Source organism: Spinacia oleracea, chromosome 5 (genome assembly GCF_020520425.1).
Source record: "Spinacia oleracea cultivar Varoflay chromosome 5, BTI_SOV_V1, whole genome shotgun sequence".
Lineage (NCBI taxonomy): Eukaryota > Viridiplantae > Streptophyta > Magnoliopsida > Caryophyllales > Amaranthaceae > Spinacia > Spinacia oleracea.
In genome coordinates this window covers 21,728,866-21,747,421 of record NC_079491.1, presented here as the reverse complement: position 1 = coordinate 21,747,421, position 18,556 = coordinate 21,728,866, and the positions used below count along the sequence as shown (strand labels likewise).

The 18,556-nt window shown below is 37.3% G+C and overlaps 1 protein-coding gene across 1 annotated transcript; it reads left to right on the top strand.

Moving 5' to 3' along the window:
* The first annotated feature begins 10,328 nt into the window (after positions 1-10,328).
* Positions 10,329-11,881, top strand: LOC110781162 (uncharacterized). The gene is made up of 2 exons (XM_056829432.1): positions 10,329-10,640; positions 11,876-11,881. The coding sequence occupies exons 1-2, from the start codon at positions 10,329-10,331 to the stop codon at positions 11,879-11,881; spliced, it is 318 nt and encodes a 105-aa protein (XP_056685410.1).
* The last annotated feature ends 6,675 nt before the right edge of the window (positions 11,882-18,556 follow it).

Below are 18,556 nucleotides of genomic sequence, written 5' to 3'. Positions count from 1 at the left end.
CAAATTTCTATCAGTCTCTCATTGGTCAATGACTCAATGGTCACCACCATCATCCCAAATCAATCCACCCCACCCCACCATCACCTCACCACCACTATCACCGTCACCTCACTAGTCACCACTAAAGCAACTCTCACTTCCACCCACCATGGATACATCACCAGAAAAACCAACCTTCACATCCCTTCCTTGATCCATTTCACCCCTTTTCCCTCTTTTTATTCCTCTCCGCTTTTTGTTAGGGACCAAAACATCGCTTTACAATGTAATTGAACAATTAATAGAATACTAAGTTGACACATGCTCCGGCCTTCAAAGAATCAAATCATATCAAAGAATTTGAACTCTATAGCAGCAACAAGCCAACAAGCATGAAAAATTATATATGTGGAATGCACTGATCTGTGCAGATCTGATCAGCATAGATCAGTGCTGATCAGATCAGCACTGATCTGTGCTGATCTGTTCTGCACTGATCTGTGCTGATCTGATCTGCACAAATCAGTGCAGATCAGATCAGCACTGATCTGTGCTGATCTGTTCTGCACTGATCAAATCTGCAGAACAGATCAGCACAGATCAGTGCTGATCTGATCTGCACTGATCTGTGCAGATCAGATCAGCACAGATCAGTGCAGAACAGATCAACACAGATCAGTGCTACCCTCATCTGATCTGCATTGATCTGTGCTGATCTGATATGCAATGTTCTTTGTCATTCTTGGTGTGTTTGTTGAGGCAATATGAGAATGCAGGGCAGCTAACTCATTCTATAAACAAATTCTATTAATCTAGTATAGTACGGAGTAGTATGTAAGTTAGATCGTAAAATGAAATTATGTAATTGAGTTTCACTTAAACTCAAGCAACAATGATTAAGAAACTTAATGAGGAAATCTGACAATCTCACTTCTCTTATATCATGAAATCATATACTCATATGAGATAAGTCTAGAAAACACCACTTATGCTAAAATGAGGCATTTTCGCTCCCAGCTATGAACTAACGAACATAAGGACTCATTTTAACCTTTTAAATGATTAATATGATTAATTTTAACTTTCCAAGACTCGATCCAATCTATTTATTCACATTAGAGACTTGTTTGGTCGTTGTGGTTCATATTTATGATAAAATGAGGCATTTTTGCTCCCAACTATGAACTAAAGAACCTAAGAACTCATTTTTAGGCTAATATGACACTTTCGCTCCCAACTTTGAACTAACAAACCTAAACACTCATTTTAATCCTTTTAAATGATTAATATGATTAGTTTTAACTTTCCTAGACTCAATCCAATCAATTTATGCCATTTGAGACTTGTTTGGTCGTTATGGTTCATATTTATGCTAAAATAAGACATTTTCGCTCCCAACTTTGAACTAACAAACCTAAACACTCATTTTAATCCTATTACATGACTAATATGCATAGTTTTAAGTTTCTAAAACTCATTCCAACCTATTTATGCACATTTAAGGCTCGTTGGGTCGTTATAGGTCATATATAGAGCTAAAATGACATTTCCGCTCCCAACTTTGAACTAAAGAACCTAAACACTCATTTTAATCCTATTACATGACTAATATGCATAGTTTTAAGTTTCTAAAACTCATTCCAACCTATTTATGCACATTTAAGGCTCGTTGGGTCGTTATAGGTCATATATAGAGCTAAAATGACATTTCCGCTCCCAACTTTGAACTAAAGAACCTAAACACTCATTTTAATCCTATTACATGACTAATATGCATAGTTTTAAGTTTCTAAAACTCATTCCAACCTATTTATGCACATTTAAGGCTCGTTGGGTCGTTATAGGTCATATATAGAGCTAAAATGACATTTCCGCTCCCAACTTTGAACTAAAGAACCTAAACACTCATTTTAATCCTATTACATGACTAATATGCATAGTTTTAAGTTTCTAAAACTCATTCCAACCTATTTATGCACATTTAAGGCTCGTTGGGTCGTTATAGGTCATATATAGAGCTAAAATGACATTTTCGCTCCCAACTTTGAACTAAAGAACCTAAACACTCATTTTAATCTTATTACATGACTAATATGCATAGTTTTAAGTTTCTAAAACTCATTCCAACCTATTTATGCACATTTATGGCTCGTTGGGTCGTTATAGGTCATATATAGAGCTAAAATGACATTTTCGCTCCCAACTTTGAACTAAAGAACCTAATGACTCATTTTATTCTTATTACATGACTAATATGCATAGTTTTAAGTTTCTAAAACTCATTCGAACCTATTCATGCACATTTATGGCTCGTTGGGTCGTTATATGTCATATATAGAGCTAAAATGACATTTCCGCTCCCAACTTTGAACTAAAGAACCTAAACACTCATTTTAATCCTTTTAAATGATTAATATGATTAGTTTTAACTTACCTAGACTCAATCCAATCAATTTATGCCATTTGAGACTTGTTTGGTAGTTATGGTTCATATTTATGCTAATTTAGTCAACTAAGGTCAATTTAGGTCAATTTATTCAACTAAGGTCAATTTAAGCCCGCTCGTTTTGATTTAGGTCATTCCAGCTCAAGATTAGGAGACATGTTAATTAGCGCAACACTAGGAGAAAACGCACAACTCACCAAAAGTAAATACGTGCTTTATTTTCCGATTCTGAGAACTTCTGAAAAGACACAAATCACCGAAAGCTTCTGAAAATTTCTGACTCGGGGATCTCAAGTCATCTGCACAGAAAGTTAGAAAACTTTGGTCAGGAACAAAAGTAAGATGTGGAAGTACAGTAAGAATTAAAGAAAGCTAGAAAAGTATAATCATGAACACAATGGAAGTATAAAATAAGAATTAAAGATGTGGAAGTACAAACTACACCTTCCTAAATGCTAGAAAAGATACATTTAATCTGATATTCAGTTAGCTAGAATTACCTATTCCCAGAAGCCAACTCATCTTATTCATTTATGGTTTATAACCCAAATTCCTTCCCTATGATCTGTACGCATATGATTAGTATTATTTGCATCTTCCTCCTCCGGTAACGGTTGAACAGCCGTTGGTAACAGGGGTGTTTCATCGTACTTGTCATACTCATCTTCATCCACAACATCATCAATACCCAGAATATTTCTCTTGCCTTGGGCAACTGCACGCCATATAGGATCAACATTGTCTACCACATAGAAAATTTGCTTAGCTTGTGATGCTAGAATGAATGGCTCGTCACTATCACTTAATCGATCAAAGTTAACCAATGTTAAACCAGGAAAAATTTCATCTTGTTTCACCCCATTATGGTTGTTGGCCCACTTGCACCGGAATACAGGGATCGTAAATTTGTTGTAATCAAGCTCCCATATTTCTTCGATAACACCATAATATGATTGTGTCGCATCAACCGGTCTTCTATCCTTGGCGCTTGCATAGACCCTAGATGCTGCAACATGCTTCACTCCACTATTCTGCACCACACTCTTTTCATCTTGTCTTCTAGTGTAGAATGTGAACCCATTGATATCATACCCTTCATAAGACAGAACACATAGTCGAGGACCTCGAGCTAACCACTGGACCATTTCAGAAACATCTAGATTTTTTTTCATTTCCTCGGCTACTTCCTTCTTAAACCAATCAACAAATGTGCGATTATGTTCTTGCATCAACGCTCTTTCCTTCAACTTAGGATTCTTTTGTTGCAATTCTAGCAAATGCTTATCTATGTAAGGATTGACCTCGGTAAGATGCTGCAACACACAAAGATGTGCCTTATTCTTCCTTTCAGATGGAGGCGAGATCACATTTTTACCAATTACCCCATGCCCTTCAAGCCTCCCTGCATGACGAGATTTTGGAAGACCTATTTGCTCAAGCCTTGTTAAGAATTCAGCTACATATTGAGATATCTCTTCCTCAAGGACTCCCCGAATGATACTACCCTCCGGCCTTGCCCGATTCTTTGTTTTGTCCTTTAAATGCCCAAAAAATCTCTCAAAAGGATACATCCATCTTAAGAACACCGGACCACATAACTTGATTTCTCGAACTAAATGGACAATTAAGTGCACCATAATATCAAAGAAAGATGGTGGAAAGTACATTTCAAATCGACACAAAGTTTCAACAATATCATTGTGCAAAGAATCTAATTTCTCCGGATCAATCACTTTAGCACATATAGAATTGAAAAACACACAAAGTTTTGTTATAACATGTCTCACGTGTTTCGGCAATATCCCACGAAGTGCAATTGGCAAAAACACATTAATCATTACATGGCAATCATGAGACTTCATACCAACCAACCTAAGGTCCGAGAGAGATACTAGGCGCTTTACATTCGACGAATATCCCGAGGGAACCTTAATTCCATGTAAGCACTCACAAAACTGCTTCTTCTCCTTTCTTGACATTGTGTAACACCCTGGAGGCAGATAAGTCTTAGTACCACCCGCACCAGATTTTTCAACAGGCCACAAATCTGGTCGAATATTCCTCTTTTTCATATCTTTCCGCACATTCTCATTGTCCTTAGTCTTTCCAGGCATGTTTAGCAAAGTCCCAATGATAGCATCGCACACATTTTTCTCAATGTGCATTACATCGAGACAATGCCTAACCGACAAATCTCTCCAGTAGGGAAGATCCCATAATGGAGATACTTTCTTCCACAAAACACCCTTTTTAGACTTGGACTTGTAGCACTTGCCGTATTTGGTTTCAACATTTTTTATTCGTTCATAAACCTATGATCCTGTCAAAGGCATACGAGCTACTCTTTCCTCGGTGAACCCATTGAATTCTTTCTTCTTCTTACGATAAGGGTGATATCGACTGAGGTGCTTCCTGAAATCTGGGTAAACATTTTTCTTGAAATTATGCAACCATGTGGGCTTCATGTCCTCTTCACATATAGGGCATGCTTGTTCTCCTTTGGTTTTGTATCCAGACAAGTTTCCATATGCCGGAAAATCATTTATGGTACAAAAAACCATAACTCGCAATGTAAAGCTTGAATTGGTGTGTGCATCGAACATTGAAACACCTTCATTCCACAATAATTTCAAATCATCTATGAGTGGAGCCAGGTACACATCTATGTCATTTCCAGGTTGCTTAGGCCCCGAGATGAGGAGTGATAACATGATATGCTTCCGCTTCATACACAGCCATGGAGGAAGATTATAAATTGCTAGAAGAACCGGCCATGTGCTATGTTGACTGCTTAGAGTTCCATATGGATTCACACCATCTGCACATAAAGCAAGCCTTAGATTTCTAACCTCCTTACCAAATTCAGGATATTTCTTATCAATATTTCTCCATTGAACAGAATCTGCAGGATGTCGAAGGAGTCCATCTTTCTTCCTCACTTCCGCATGCCACCTTAAGTTTTTTGCTTGTTTCTTCAATGAAAACATACGCTCAAACCTAGGTATGATTGGAAGATACCACAAAGACTTAGCAGGCGGGCCCCTCTTAGCTGAATTTGCCCCTTTGCGTTTGTAACGAGATGCGCCGCATGTTGGACACTCATCCAAATGTTCATGCTCTTTTCTGTAAAGCATACAATCATTTGGGCAAGCATCTATCTTGTCGACCTCTAAGCCTAAGGGACACATCAATTTCCTGGCATAATAGGTAGAGGTGGGGATATCATTCCCTTCCGGCAAAAATTCACCTACCCACTCCAATAAGGTGTCAAAGTGTTCATCTCTCCAACCACCTTTACATTTGAGGTTATAAAGTATTGACACACATTCCAACTTGCTGAATTTTGTACAACCGGGATACAATGGAGTTTCAGCAGCCTTTGATACTTGTTCGAACATCTGAGGTCGTTCGTCCAAGTGATCTTTCAGCCCATCCATCATCTCATTTATTTCATCATCTTCTTCCTCATCATCATCCGTCTCATTATTCTCATAAATATCATCATCACTCTCATTACTCTGAACATCAAATTCATGGACACTAGAACTTGGACGATCAGGTATTGTTTCACCATGCCAAAACCAAACATGGTAATCTTGCTTAAACCCACGGCGAAATAAATGATCCTCAATTTCATCAATGTCACCTAACCGCTTGATATTGTTACAATCACGGCAGGGACAATAGATTTTTTCGGCTTTTGTACTCTGTTGGTGTGCTAAAGCACATCTAATGAACTCTGCGACCCCACTCAAGTATTCTGCCGTAGTATGGTCACCATACATCCAACGACGACTCATTACTAATAACAACAACAAAAGGTTCCACACATAAACACATATATTAAGAAGTCACAAAATCATTAAGAAGTTCCGCAAATCTTTGGTTACATCATTTAAGTTTATCAATGCTTCACTGAAGTGATATTAGAAGTCCAAAAACAGTCCTAATAAGTAAAACGGAATGGATACTTAAGCATAGAATACTAATGTACACGTTTTATTATTACACTTACTATACTTATCCAAATTTTATTTATCGTAAAAATGATATGCACTTACTGTACTATTGATTTCAACTTTCAAAAGAGGAAAAGAGAAATTTTATGAAGATAATTAGATATATCAATACCTTATGCAATTGTTGAAATTCGAACAAGCACGATGATAGATTATGCTGGCAGTACGATCATCGCCCCTCTCTTCAACCATATGCGTATCTACCCATCTTCACAATTAACTGCAAATTAAAGAAATAATTGAAAAACAGCCAAAAAAATCAAAATAAAAACGAAAATCAAAACGAAAATCAAAACGAAAATCAAAACGAAAATCAAAACGAAAATCAAACGAAAATAGTTCGAGGGCCAAATTCAGATATTTCTCATAGAATGCATGTAACAGGAAATTAACTATCTACCACATCACCACGTAGCAATCACATTATTCAAGTTATTGGCATTAACGCAGCATTCAAGTGCGGAACTAAGTGCTTACGTAACCTCGGGGAAGGAAGAAGGGTAATGCCAGAATAAAATCCTGTAACCTGGGCTGTAAGAAGCCTTTCATATATGCTGATAGGCTTCAGTCGGCAAAAATGTGGTGTTATTTATCCTTTAAACCTATTGGAATCAGATATCTCTTTTGCCTAATAATGGAGGAGGTTGAAAAATACTCTAGGAACTTCCTTTACTCCAAACAAGGCTCTAGTATTCCAGGATTTAAAAGCTATCCTAAAGTGGCAGGTGGCCGGAATGTCGCACCCACAAAGCAGCAGCCAATAAGCTGATAAAAAGTGGGGCTCAGAAGATAGCAGACTTACAGTTAAAAATAATCTTTAATTGCTGAGATTTGACGAGTTCAGTTGGTAATGGGCACGATGTTCTGCATCACACTACTTATTTCTTTCAAGTTTATATATGATGTTTGTGTGGCTCGTATGCTAAAGTTTCTTAGAGGAAGGTTTTGAGAGGTACAAGAGCTAGTTCATGCGCATATGTGAGAGCCTTGAAAATGTTCAACTCTTCTTTTTCAGTGTAAATACTAAATAGTCTAAATCAGTGTGGACAAAGGCCAGTGATTTCCTGAAGGTCTTGGGTTTACAACGACCACTTAATGGTTTTGACTCACAACTGACTTGAGGTAAACTTGAGTCAAGCAGCCATCCCATATCGTCTGTACACAAAGGTTTGAGATCTTAAAACAGAATTTTAACCCAGATGGTTGGATAACAGAGATTATTTTGTAAGGTCCTGCAAATGAAGAGTTCCCCTTCCCAACTCTACCAAGAAGACGGGTGAATACTGATGTTTTTGAAGGGCCTGATACTACTGATCTAAGTGATGTATTCAACACTTTGAGCATACTCCGTAAAATAAATTAAAAAAATTAAAAAAAAAAAGGTAATCCAAAAGCCTCTTGGAAATCAGCAAAATAACATCCAAACAACAGTCTGAAGGGGTGAGTAGCAGTCAGCAACAGCCCTTAGGCCATTCCCCATTACTTGTTATGAGCAAGCTTAAATAGTGGCTGTGTGCTTTTTAAAGAAATAGATCTATACTCGGAAACATAGCAATCCCCATTTACTTCGTTGGGTCGTTAAGTTTCAAAAACGAAAATTAAAACGAAAATCAAAACGAAAATCAAAAACGAAAATCAAAAACAATAATCAAATCGAAAATCAAAAACTAAAATTGAACCCTAATCTGAAAACGAAAATAAAAAACGAAAATAAAAATTGAACACACCATACCACCGGAACCACGACGCCGAGCAACCACCGGAACCACGACGCGACGGGGAGATGCTGAACCACGGAACCAAGACAGCGACGCAGGGCTGAACCACGGAACCACGGAACCAAGACAGCGACGCAGGGCTGAACCACGACGCGACGGGGAGATGAGCAACCAACGGAACCAAGACAGCGACGCAGGGCTGAGCAACTCTTGGGTTCGACGGCGACGCAGGGCTGAGTTCGACGGCGACCTTGGATATTTGTTTAAGGGAAAAGGCTTGGAGCTATAGCAGAGAAGGAACAGAGATTGAGCGCGGTTTGTACGTTGCAACTAGGAAAGTAAAAATTTTAATTTGAAACGCGGACTTGTTGCAGCGGGCATTAACATGTACGCTGCAATAACTTCGGGTTGTTGCTGCGGGCTTTTATTTTGTACGCTGCAACAAACGCATTTGTTGCGAACAACTAAAATGTACGCTGCGATAACCCTTTAAAGGGTTTGACCCGCGTTGACCGACTGGTTGTTGAAGCGTATTTATACTTGTACGCTGCAACAAGGGGGCTGCAACAGGGGTTTTTTCTACTAGTGAAACTACCATCTTCCTATCTATCGGTCATGCATGCACCACGGACACCTGTCCACCCATAGATTACGAGCCCAGGCTCCCATGGTTTATGAGCCCAGGCTCAGGGCCCAGGCCCCATGTTACGATGAGCCCAGGCTCTTATGGGCCCGGGCCCAGTGGAGAATTCCTTCACGGTTCGTACTTGCCGACAACTAGCATGTTAAATTGCAAAGTTTATGAATGAATTGAATATGATGTTTTATTAAATGTTTTACTTATTCTATTCTCCCTGTGTTATTAAATAAAATGAATTGAAATGAATTTACGCTGCTAGAATAGTTCGTTACTGAGTCTTCGGCTCACCGTTTTGTTTTCCGTTTTAGGTACTGCGGGGAAAGATGGACACGAGTAGTGGCGAGGAGTTTCACTTTAATATTATCCACCTAGTTTATGTTTACGGTTCTAATAGTTTAATAAGTTTTAATTAAAGACTTTTAGTAAGTTATGTACTTTCATTTTGGTAATATAAAGGATTATTATATATAATTTGGAGTATTTAAAGGCTTATGATTGATGTTTGCCTTGTAATTTCCGAAAAGGAAGTTACGGCAGGTAATGTCCCGACCAATTAGGATAATTCCGCTGCTAATTATGTGTTAATTATTGAATTAGAGGTCGGGGCGTTACAGTTTGGTATCAGAGCAAAGGTTCTGGACCATAAGTGCTAAACCTTACGGGTTTTCGCACGAATAGAATTCATTAGGCTTTAAGTAAAGAATTTTAAGGAATGAGTTAAAAAGAATGTTCTAAAATCTTGCTAAGTTAAAATGAATATGAGTGTGAGTGTAGGAACGGGATCAAAGGGTTTATTTTATATTATTATTTTGCTTCAATCTGATAAGATATGTAATGCAGAATGTCGACCATTGATGCTATCAACGATGTTACCAACGGAGCTCGCAACGAGCATCATGTTCACGATGATAACGACATTACTCACGAGGAGTATGTCCATGTTAATGGCCATGAGGAAAGGATGGAACGATTGGAAAATGTGAGTGCAATGTTGGCCGAATTAGTCCATGATTCTCGGAAAAAAGAAAGATGTTAGTGGGAACGAGAGCGCAACGATGTTCAAGAACTTTTCGTCACTCAACCCACCGTCCTATGATGGCAAGCCCGATCCAGTTGAGTTCGAGGATTGGATAGGTCGCATTGATCAGTTGTTTGAAACCCTGCAATGCCCTGAGAAATGGAGAGTTGATTTCGCAGTGTTCTACTTGACGGGTCAAGCAGGATTATGGTGGAAAGTTAACAAGGAACGAAAGAATGGGTCTGGATTTGGTTGGAATGAGCTACAAAAGTTAATGAGAGACAAGTTTTATCCACCATCCTTGAGGAAACAAAAAGAAGATGAATTTCTACACTTGCAACAAGGAACAATGAGCGTGTTGGAATATGCAAATAAGTTTATGGAGTTGTCAAGGTTTGCACCAGACTTGGTGTCGACAGAGCAGTCCAGGATGAACCGTTTCGAGCAAAGTTTGCACCTTAAGTACCAGGATAGGTTGTCCACTAAGAGGTTTACTTCATACCAGGATATGGTTGATATTGCAGCTAATGTAGAGAGAGTGGTACTGCTTCGAGAAGCGAAGAATGTTGGGTATAAAAGAAGAAATGAAAACCAGAGTCAAGGAGGAGCAAAGAAGCCTAACCAAGGCTATCAGGGAAACCAAAGGAGGAACGATGTTGGAAACAAAGGACAAGGTTATCGTGGAAACCAGAATAATAGGGCGCAAGAATGTGCCAAATTCGGGAGAAGAGGCCACATCGAGAGTGAATGCCGTGTAGGATCGAACACTTGTTTTCGATGTGGGAGCCATGATCATTACATCAGAGATTGTCCGAAGCAGGTAACCCCAACCACGAGAGGACCAGTTTTAACTAACAACGATCGTAGTCGGATCAACATCAACACAGGAGGTTCAAACCGCAACCCACCCCGACCACCGCCAGCTGGAAGAGTTTTTGTGATGAGAAAGGATGAGGCAGATGAGAATGATAATGTTATCACCGGTACCTTCTCTATCCATTCTTTACCAGCTCATGTTCTTTTTGATTCTGGAGCTTCACATTCCTTTATTTCTCCATTGTTTGCAAAGTATTTAAATTTGAAACCATGTTGTGACTTTCATGCTATGAGTGTTTCCCTTCCTAGTGGAGAAATTGTGAAATGTAGAACCATGTATAAGGATTGCCCTATTATAATAAAGAAAGTTGAGTTTCGAGCAGACTTAATAGCTTTTGACCTATCTGAATTTGATGTAATCTTGGGAATGAATTGGTTGACTAAGTATGAAGCTAACCTTAATTGTTCGAGGCAAAGTGTGACCCTTAAAATGCTAGATGGAGATAGAGTTTCATTCCATAAGTTAGTAAGAAAACCAACGATTCAAATTGTCCATGCTTTGAGAGCACGTAAAATGATTGAGAGTGGTTTATCTGGTTATCTGTGTAGTGTTATTGACTTAAATACCTCTGGACCTTCCATTACCGACATACATGTTGTTTGTGAGTACCCACATGTTTTTCCAGAAGAAATACCTAGTCTTCCCCCACCAAGAGAATTAGATTTCAGCATTGAATTAATTCCGGGATCCACCCCTATTTCTAAGGCACCATATAGAATGGCACCAGCTGAGTTACAAGAATTAAAGAAACAATTAGATGAGTTACTTGAAAAAGGATATATTCGACCTAGTGTTTCACCTTGGGGAGCCCCTGTCTTGTTTGTGAAGAAAAAGGACGGAACTATGAGGTTATGCATAGATTATCGAGAGTTAAACAAGATTACCATTAAGAATAAGTATCCTTTACCCCGTATTGATGATTTGTTTGACCAACTTCGAGGTGCAAAAGTGTTTTCTAAGATTGATTTGAGGTCAGGTTACCATCAACTTCGAATTAAACCTGAGTATATTCCAAAGACAGCCTTTAGAACTAGATATGGTCACTATGAGTTTGTTGTGATGCCTTTTGGGTTAACCAATGCGCCAGCTGTATTTATGGATTTGATGAACCGTATTTTTAAACCATGCCTTGATAAGTTTGTAGTTGTTTTCATTGATGATATTTTGGTATATTCTAGGAGTAATGAGGAGCACGAGGAGCATCTGAGAAAAGTGTTAGATATGTTGATTGAAAACCAGTTTTATGCTAAGTTGTCAAAATGTGAATTATGGCTTAAGGAAATATCATTTTTAGGTCATATTATCTCTGAGAAAGGTGTATCTGTTGATCCTGAGAAAATAAAAGCAATTGTGGAATGGTCCAGACCAACTAATGTACCCGAAGTACGGAGTATTATGGGTTTAGCTGGATATTATCGAAGATTCGTTCAAGATTTTTCTAAGGTTGCCTTACCCATAACCCGATTAGTTAGAAAGAATACCAAATTTGTGTGGAATGATGATTGTGAATGTGCATTTCAAGAACTTAAGAAACGTCTCACCACTGCCCCTATTCTTACCCTTCCATCTGGAACCGACGGATTTGTAATCTATAGTGATGCTTCCAAGAATGGGTTAGGATGTGTCTTGATGCAAAACGGAAAAGTTATAGCTTATGCTTCACGCCAACTCAAAGTCCATGAACAAAATTACCCTACCCATGACCTCGAACTTGCAATTGTTGTTTTCGCCCTTAAGATTTGGAGACATTATTTGTATGGAGTATCGTGTCAAATTTTCACCGACCATAAGAGTCTTAAGTATATTTTCACCCAAAAAGAACTCAATATGAGGCAACGTAGGTGGTTAGAACTTCTTAAAGATTACGATCTTGATATTCAATATCATCCCGGAAAGGCTAACGTTGTTGCAGATGCATTAAGTCGGAAGTCTCACCTAAATTCTATCCTAACTTTCTCCCGAGTCAACCGAGATGATCTACAAAAGATGGAAATTGAGTTTATCAAAGGAAATGCTTGCTTGAATGTGTTGGTAATGAAGCCAACTTTGATTGATGAGATTAAGGAAGCGCAATGTAAGGACTTGCAATTAGAAAGAATAAGGAGTGAAGTGGAGGGGAAGTCACCTGGTTTTGTCATTCAAGAGGATGGCACGTTAAGGTTTCAGGGAAGATTATGTGTGCCTAATGATGAGAAGTTGAAAAAGAGAATCTTAGAAAAAGCTCATAGTTCACCATACTCGATTCACCCTGGAGGAAATAAGATGTATAAGGATTTAAGGCAAGTGTATTGGTGGAGCAACATGAAGCAAGAAGTGGCAGAGTATGTGGCTAAATGTTTGACATGTCAGAGAATCAAGATCGAGCATCAAAGACCAGCAGGTTTTTTGCAACCTCTGGATGTGCCAGAATGGAAATGGGATTCAGTTTCAATGGATTTTATCATAGGTTTACCAAGATCAACCAAGGGAATGAATGCTATTTGGGTCATTGTTGATCGATTAACAAAGTCAGCGCATTTCTTAGCCATGAAGAACCATTCGAGTTTAGATCAACTTGCTGAACTATATGTGAACACCATTGTGCGGTTGCATGGAGTGCCTAGTTCGATCGTTTCTGATCGTGATACGAGGTATCAATCAACCTATTGGAAAGAATTGCAGAAAGCTCTGGGGACGAAACTTAACTTCAGTACCGCATTTCACCCAACGACTGATGGACAAACAAAACGTACCAATCAAATTGTCGAGGATATGTTGAGAGCATGTATTTTGGATTTTCAAGGAACCTGGGAGAAGTTTCTACCTATGGTTGAATTTTCGTACAACAACAGTTATCAGGCCACCATTGGTATGGCACCTTACGAAGCACTTTATGGAAGGAAATGTCGAACACCATTATGTTGGAGTGATATCGATGAAGCACGTGTTATAGGACCAGAATTGATTCAAGAAACTACTGACAAGATTCGTTTAATCCAATCAAGAATGATGGCAGCACAAAGTAGGCAAAAGAGTTATGCCGACCAACGAAGAAGACCACTAGAGTTTGAGGTTGGAGATCACGTGTTCTTGAAAATTTCGCCAACGAAAGGAATAATGAGATTTGGTCAAACGGGAAAGTTGAGCCCAAGATACATCGGGCCATATGAGATACTAGAAAGAGTAGGTGCAGTAGCATATCGACTAGCTTTACCAACCGACTTGGAAAAAGTGCATAATGTGTTCCACGTGTCGATGTTAAGAAAATATGTTCCTGACCCTAGCCATGTGATTACGCATGAACCCTTGATGTTGCGAAACGATTTGACTTACGAGGAGGAACCAATTGAAGTTCTAGAACGAAGAGAGAAACGACTTAGAAGCAAAGTAATTCCAATGGTTAAAGTCTTGTGGGCCAATCACTTGACATCTGAAGCTACATGGGAAGTCGAAGCGCAAATGAGAGCGAAATATCCCCAATTATTCGTTTAGAAACGATAAGATGTATGAATTTTAATATGTTATTTGAATGATTATGTTATAATGTTATTCTGTCATGTTTGTATAGTTAATAGAACGAATAAGTATGAATTGTATGATTTCTATGAATGGCTAGTTCTACTGAGCTCCAGTTTCGAGGACGAAACTTTTTCTAAGGGGGTAAGGATGTAATATCCCGAAATTTTAAATTCGATTTATTAAATTAAAAATATTTATTAACTTGATTTCGTTTTAATTAAATTACGCATAATCGAATTTCGTTATTTTAATCATTTTTTTACGATTTATTTTAAACGATAAAATTATGAACGAAAATTTATTTACTTTTCGTTAACGACACTTTTATACGAATTTATTTATTTAAACTTTTCTATTTTTATAAATTTCTGAAAGTTGCAATAATTTCTGAATTTTTAACCTAATATTGTGAATTTAAAAAAAAAATTAATAAAATAAAAATGCCTTTGGAATAGCAAGATTCCATTTTTCTTCTCTTCCCTTGCTTCCCACGTACAAACAAGGAGCATTTTCCTTGTTTCCCCTTTTCCTCTCAATTCAGTCTTGGTTCAATTGCTTGATCCCCAAAGGCTGAATCTTCTTCTTCACCCTTCTCAGTTTATAACAAGACAATTGCCAATTTGTTCTTCACCCAAAATCAATCAATTAAGTAGAAAAACAAAACATTCCTTCCTTGTTTTCCTTCTCGGTTCGAACCACCACCCACAACCACCATCACTGGCTGACTACCACCACTACTACCACCGTCCAACAACCATCAACACCACCCCAACCATTCGACCACCACCCGACCACCCACCGTCGACCACCGCATACCCCATCTCCTCCCCTGCTCTCCTCCTTCGCACGCCCCTGCTCCCTCTCTTTTCTCTCCTTCGGTGCGCCACCAGCGCGCAGCCACCACACCAACCCAATCCCCTCACCTGCTCAACCCCTTTCCCCCACTCTTGCCGGCGATTCCCAGCACCACCCGACGCCACCCACAAACTCTCCTGCTTCCCCTTCATTTTCGCACTCCCTCATCCTCTCGCACGCTGCACCACCGCCGCGAACCACCGCCCACCATCACCGTCGCGTCAGACCACGTCGCCCAGCTAGCCACCTCCCTCTCCTTCCCTATGCCGTGCTCCCCTGTGTCGTGCATCCCCTCCCCTCCTCCTCTGCTTCCTTCGTTCCCCTTCCCCTGTTCGTGCCCTATTCAAAAAAAAAAGGGGAATCAGTTTCCTTTTTGAAACCTGATTCTTATCCTCCCTCAAACCCATATTAAATTGGGCCAACTAACCATTTGGTCCTTTGGTAAGACCCAATCTGAATTTTCAGATTTTAAATTTAGCAATATTTATGTTTTAATAATTTTTATGATATAATTATTTACTAATAAATTGTTATTATTTTCAGGTTTAATTATCAAATATCGATCTTACTAAAATAAATTACTTAGTCTGAATTAACAAAAAACGGAATTTTTAATATTATTTACTTGAAAATCAATTATAAAATATATATGTATTTCGACTGAAAATTCGATTAATAATAACATTTTCGTTAAATTCCGAAAGTATAATTTTATTAAAAATCCGTTATTTATATTAAAACTCGTTATTTATAAAATTCATTACTTATAAAATTTATGATTTTATAAAATATTGATTTTAAATTATATTATCGATCTAACTAAAATAAGTTACTAAATGGATTAATCAAGGACAAAATTTAAATAAGATTTTTGTGTAAATTAATTAAGGAAAATATATATATTTCGATTGAAATTTCAATTAATTATATTCTTCACTAAAATTGGCGTTTTATTATATTTTCATTTAAAACTATGAAATTATATATATATATATTTTTTTTAAACATTATTATTAGAAAATTGGTTAATTATAAAGTTTCGAAATTATTAAGTTAGATTATTTATCATTTTGGTACTAATTCAATTATTTAATATTTTTAAAGAAATTGGACTCGGAGCTCAGGACGAACGAACCAACGAAAATCCTTAGCAAAGTCGTGGAAGTGAGGTAACGGCTATTGCTAGTACCTGCAATCCCCTTATAAATATGATTTATGAAATTATGACGTTATGATTGGATTTATGAATTAAATGTTTTGGCATGTTTTATGGATTGTGGGAACGAATTATGATTTGTTTGAATTATTCTTTATAATATGATTTGATTGAGTTTTCTCATAAAATGATGTTTATATGATGCATTGAATGAAATAATGTTTTATGGATCCCAGGATCTAAATGATGTTTTATGATATAAAATGAGTTATGTTATTTCGAATTGAAATACAAGCCAAGGCTTGGTAAAATTACATACAACATGATAAATGAAAGTGAAAGACCTGGTTTGTCTGGCGGTATATAAACTACCATCTTCCTATCTATCGGTCATGCATGCACCACGGACACCTGTCCACCCATGGATTACGAGCCCAGGCTCCCATGGTTTATGAGCCCAGGCTCAAGGCCCAGGCCCCATGTTACGATGAGCCCAGGCTCTTATGGGCCCAGGCCCAGTGGAGAATTCCTTCACGGTTCGTACTTGCCGACAACTAGCATGTTAAATTGCAAAGTTTATGAATGAATTGAATATGATGTTTTATTAAATGTTTTACTTTTTCTATTCTCCCTGTGTTATTAAATAAAATGAATTGAAATGAATTTACGCTGCTAGAATAGTTCGTTACTGAGTCTTCGGCTCACCGTTTTGTTTTCCGTTTTAGGTACTGCGGGGAAAGATGGACACGAGTAGTGGCGAGGAGTTTCACTTTAATATTATCCACCTAGTTTATGTTTACGGTTCTAATAGTTTAATAAGTTTTAATTAAAGACTTTTAGTAAGTTATGTACTTTCATTTTGGTAATATAAAGGATTATTATATATAATTTGGAGTATTTAAAGGCTTATGATTGATGTTTGCCTTGTAATTTCCGAAAAGGAAGTTACGGCAGGTAATGTCCCGACCAATTAGGATAATTCCGCTTCTAATTATGTGTTAATTATTGAATTAGAGGTCGGGGCGTTACATTAAGTCTCTTAATTTCCTCAAGTATCAGATCTACAATTTCGTCCTCAAAAAAAAATGTACAGTTTCGATTTTTTTCAATTCAAAGGGGAAGTCGGCAGTTAGTTTTTGGAAGCAATCAATTTCTTCTCTTTCTTCGGTTGACAAGCAATCAATCCAGGTTGTATCTATATTTGTTATGATTTATCGCTATAATTTTAAATTCTTGTTTGATTTCTCAAATGTTGAAATATAGTATTTGTTATTGTATTTATTGTATTTATTGTATTTAATTTTTCATTTATTGAATTATCAATTATGCCTCCAATCTGGTTCTGAAAAACATAAATGGTAAAAAGGAATGGAAGACTTAAATTTGTCTCTAAGGGGAGCTCTTGATAAGTTTGGTAATTAGGGAACCATCGAACCACCTGTGGAGAATGAAAATAATAGTGGTGGTATAGAGGAGAATGTAGAAACTTAAAATGATCGATAATTGTGCTAATATAATGATGAACATGATGCTAGTGTCTAGTGATGTGCTTTTAAACGAAAAGTCGAAAAGAATAATGTTGGTGGAGATGGAATTCATGAAATAATGAATCAGATCGTATAATCCTACTGATAATGACAATTTTGTTAAAATGGACCTTAAAAATGAAAGTAATGATGGTGAGAATAATGTGGATGATAATGTGAGGCAAGAAAACGCTACGAACCAATCTGGAAATGTTTACATAGTAGAGACTTAGACAACTAGACATATTTGATCCGGGAAATAGGGATGGTTTTTATTCTAAAATGATTGATATTTTTTTAAGGGCCTCATATGAACTCCGGATAAGCTTAGCACAGGGCCACCAAATCGTCGGAGCCGGCCCTGGTTGCGAAATAGTGTTTTTAATAGTCACTGGAATATTCGTTGTGTTTATGTTAGTAGTAGTTTTTAGAGTAACTATATTTTTTCAAAAGTTACTATAACTTTAAAACAATAACTATGGGTTTAAAATAGTTACTATATTTTTTAGAAAGTTATTAGAAGTTTAAAACAGTAACTATGTGTTTAAGATAGTTATTATGTTATGAACAGTTTATAGTGACTTTTTGATAAATAATAGTTACTATACGATTACATTATGTACTATGTTATTTAGAGTATGTTTTTGTTCGCTTCTTAGATAGTGGCTATATGATTATAATGGTTACTATATGTGTACATGTAATACCCCGAATTTTTAAAACTCGGTTAATTAGGCTTAATTATTTTTATTTAGCTTAAATTCATTTTAAATCCTAATTTCAAACTTTTTTTTTAACGAAGCTTTATTTCGTTTGGAATTTTA

Coding starts and splice junctions, on each gene's coding strand:
- LOC110781162 (XM_056829432.1), top strand. CDS start 10,329: ATGGTTGATATTGCAGCTAATGTAGAGAGAGTGGTACTGCTTCGAGAA.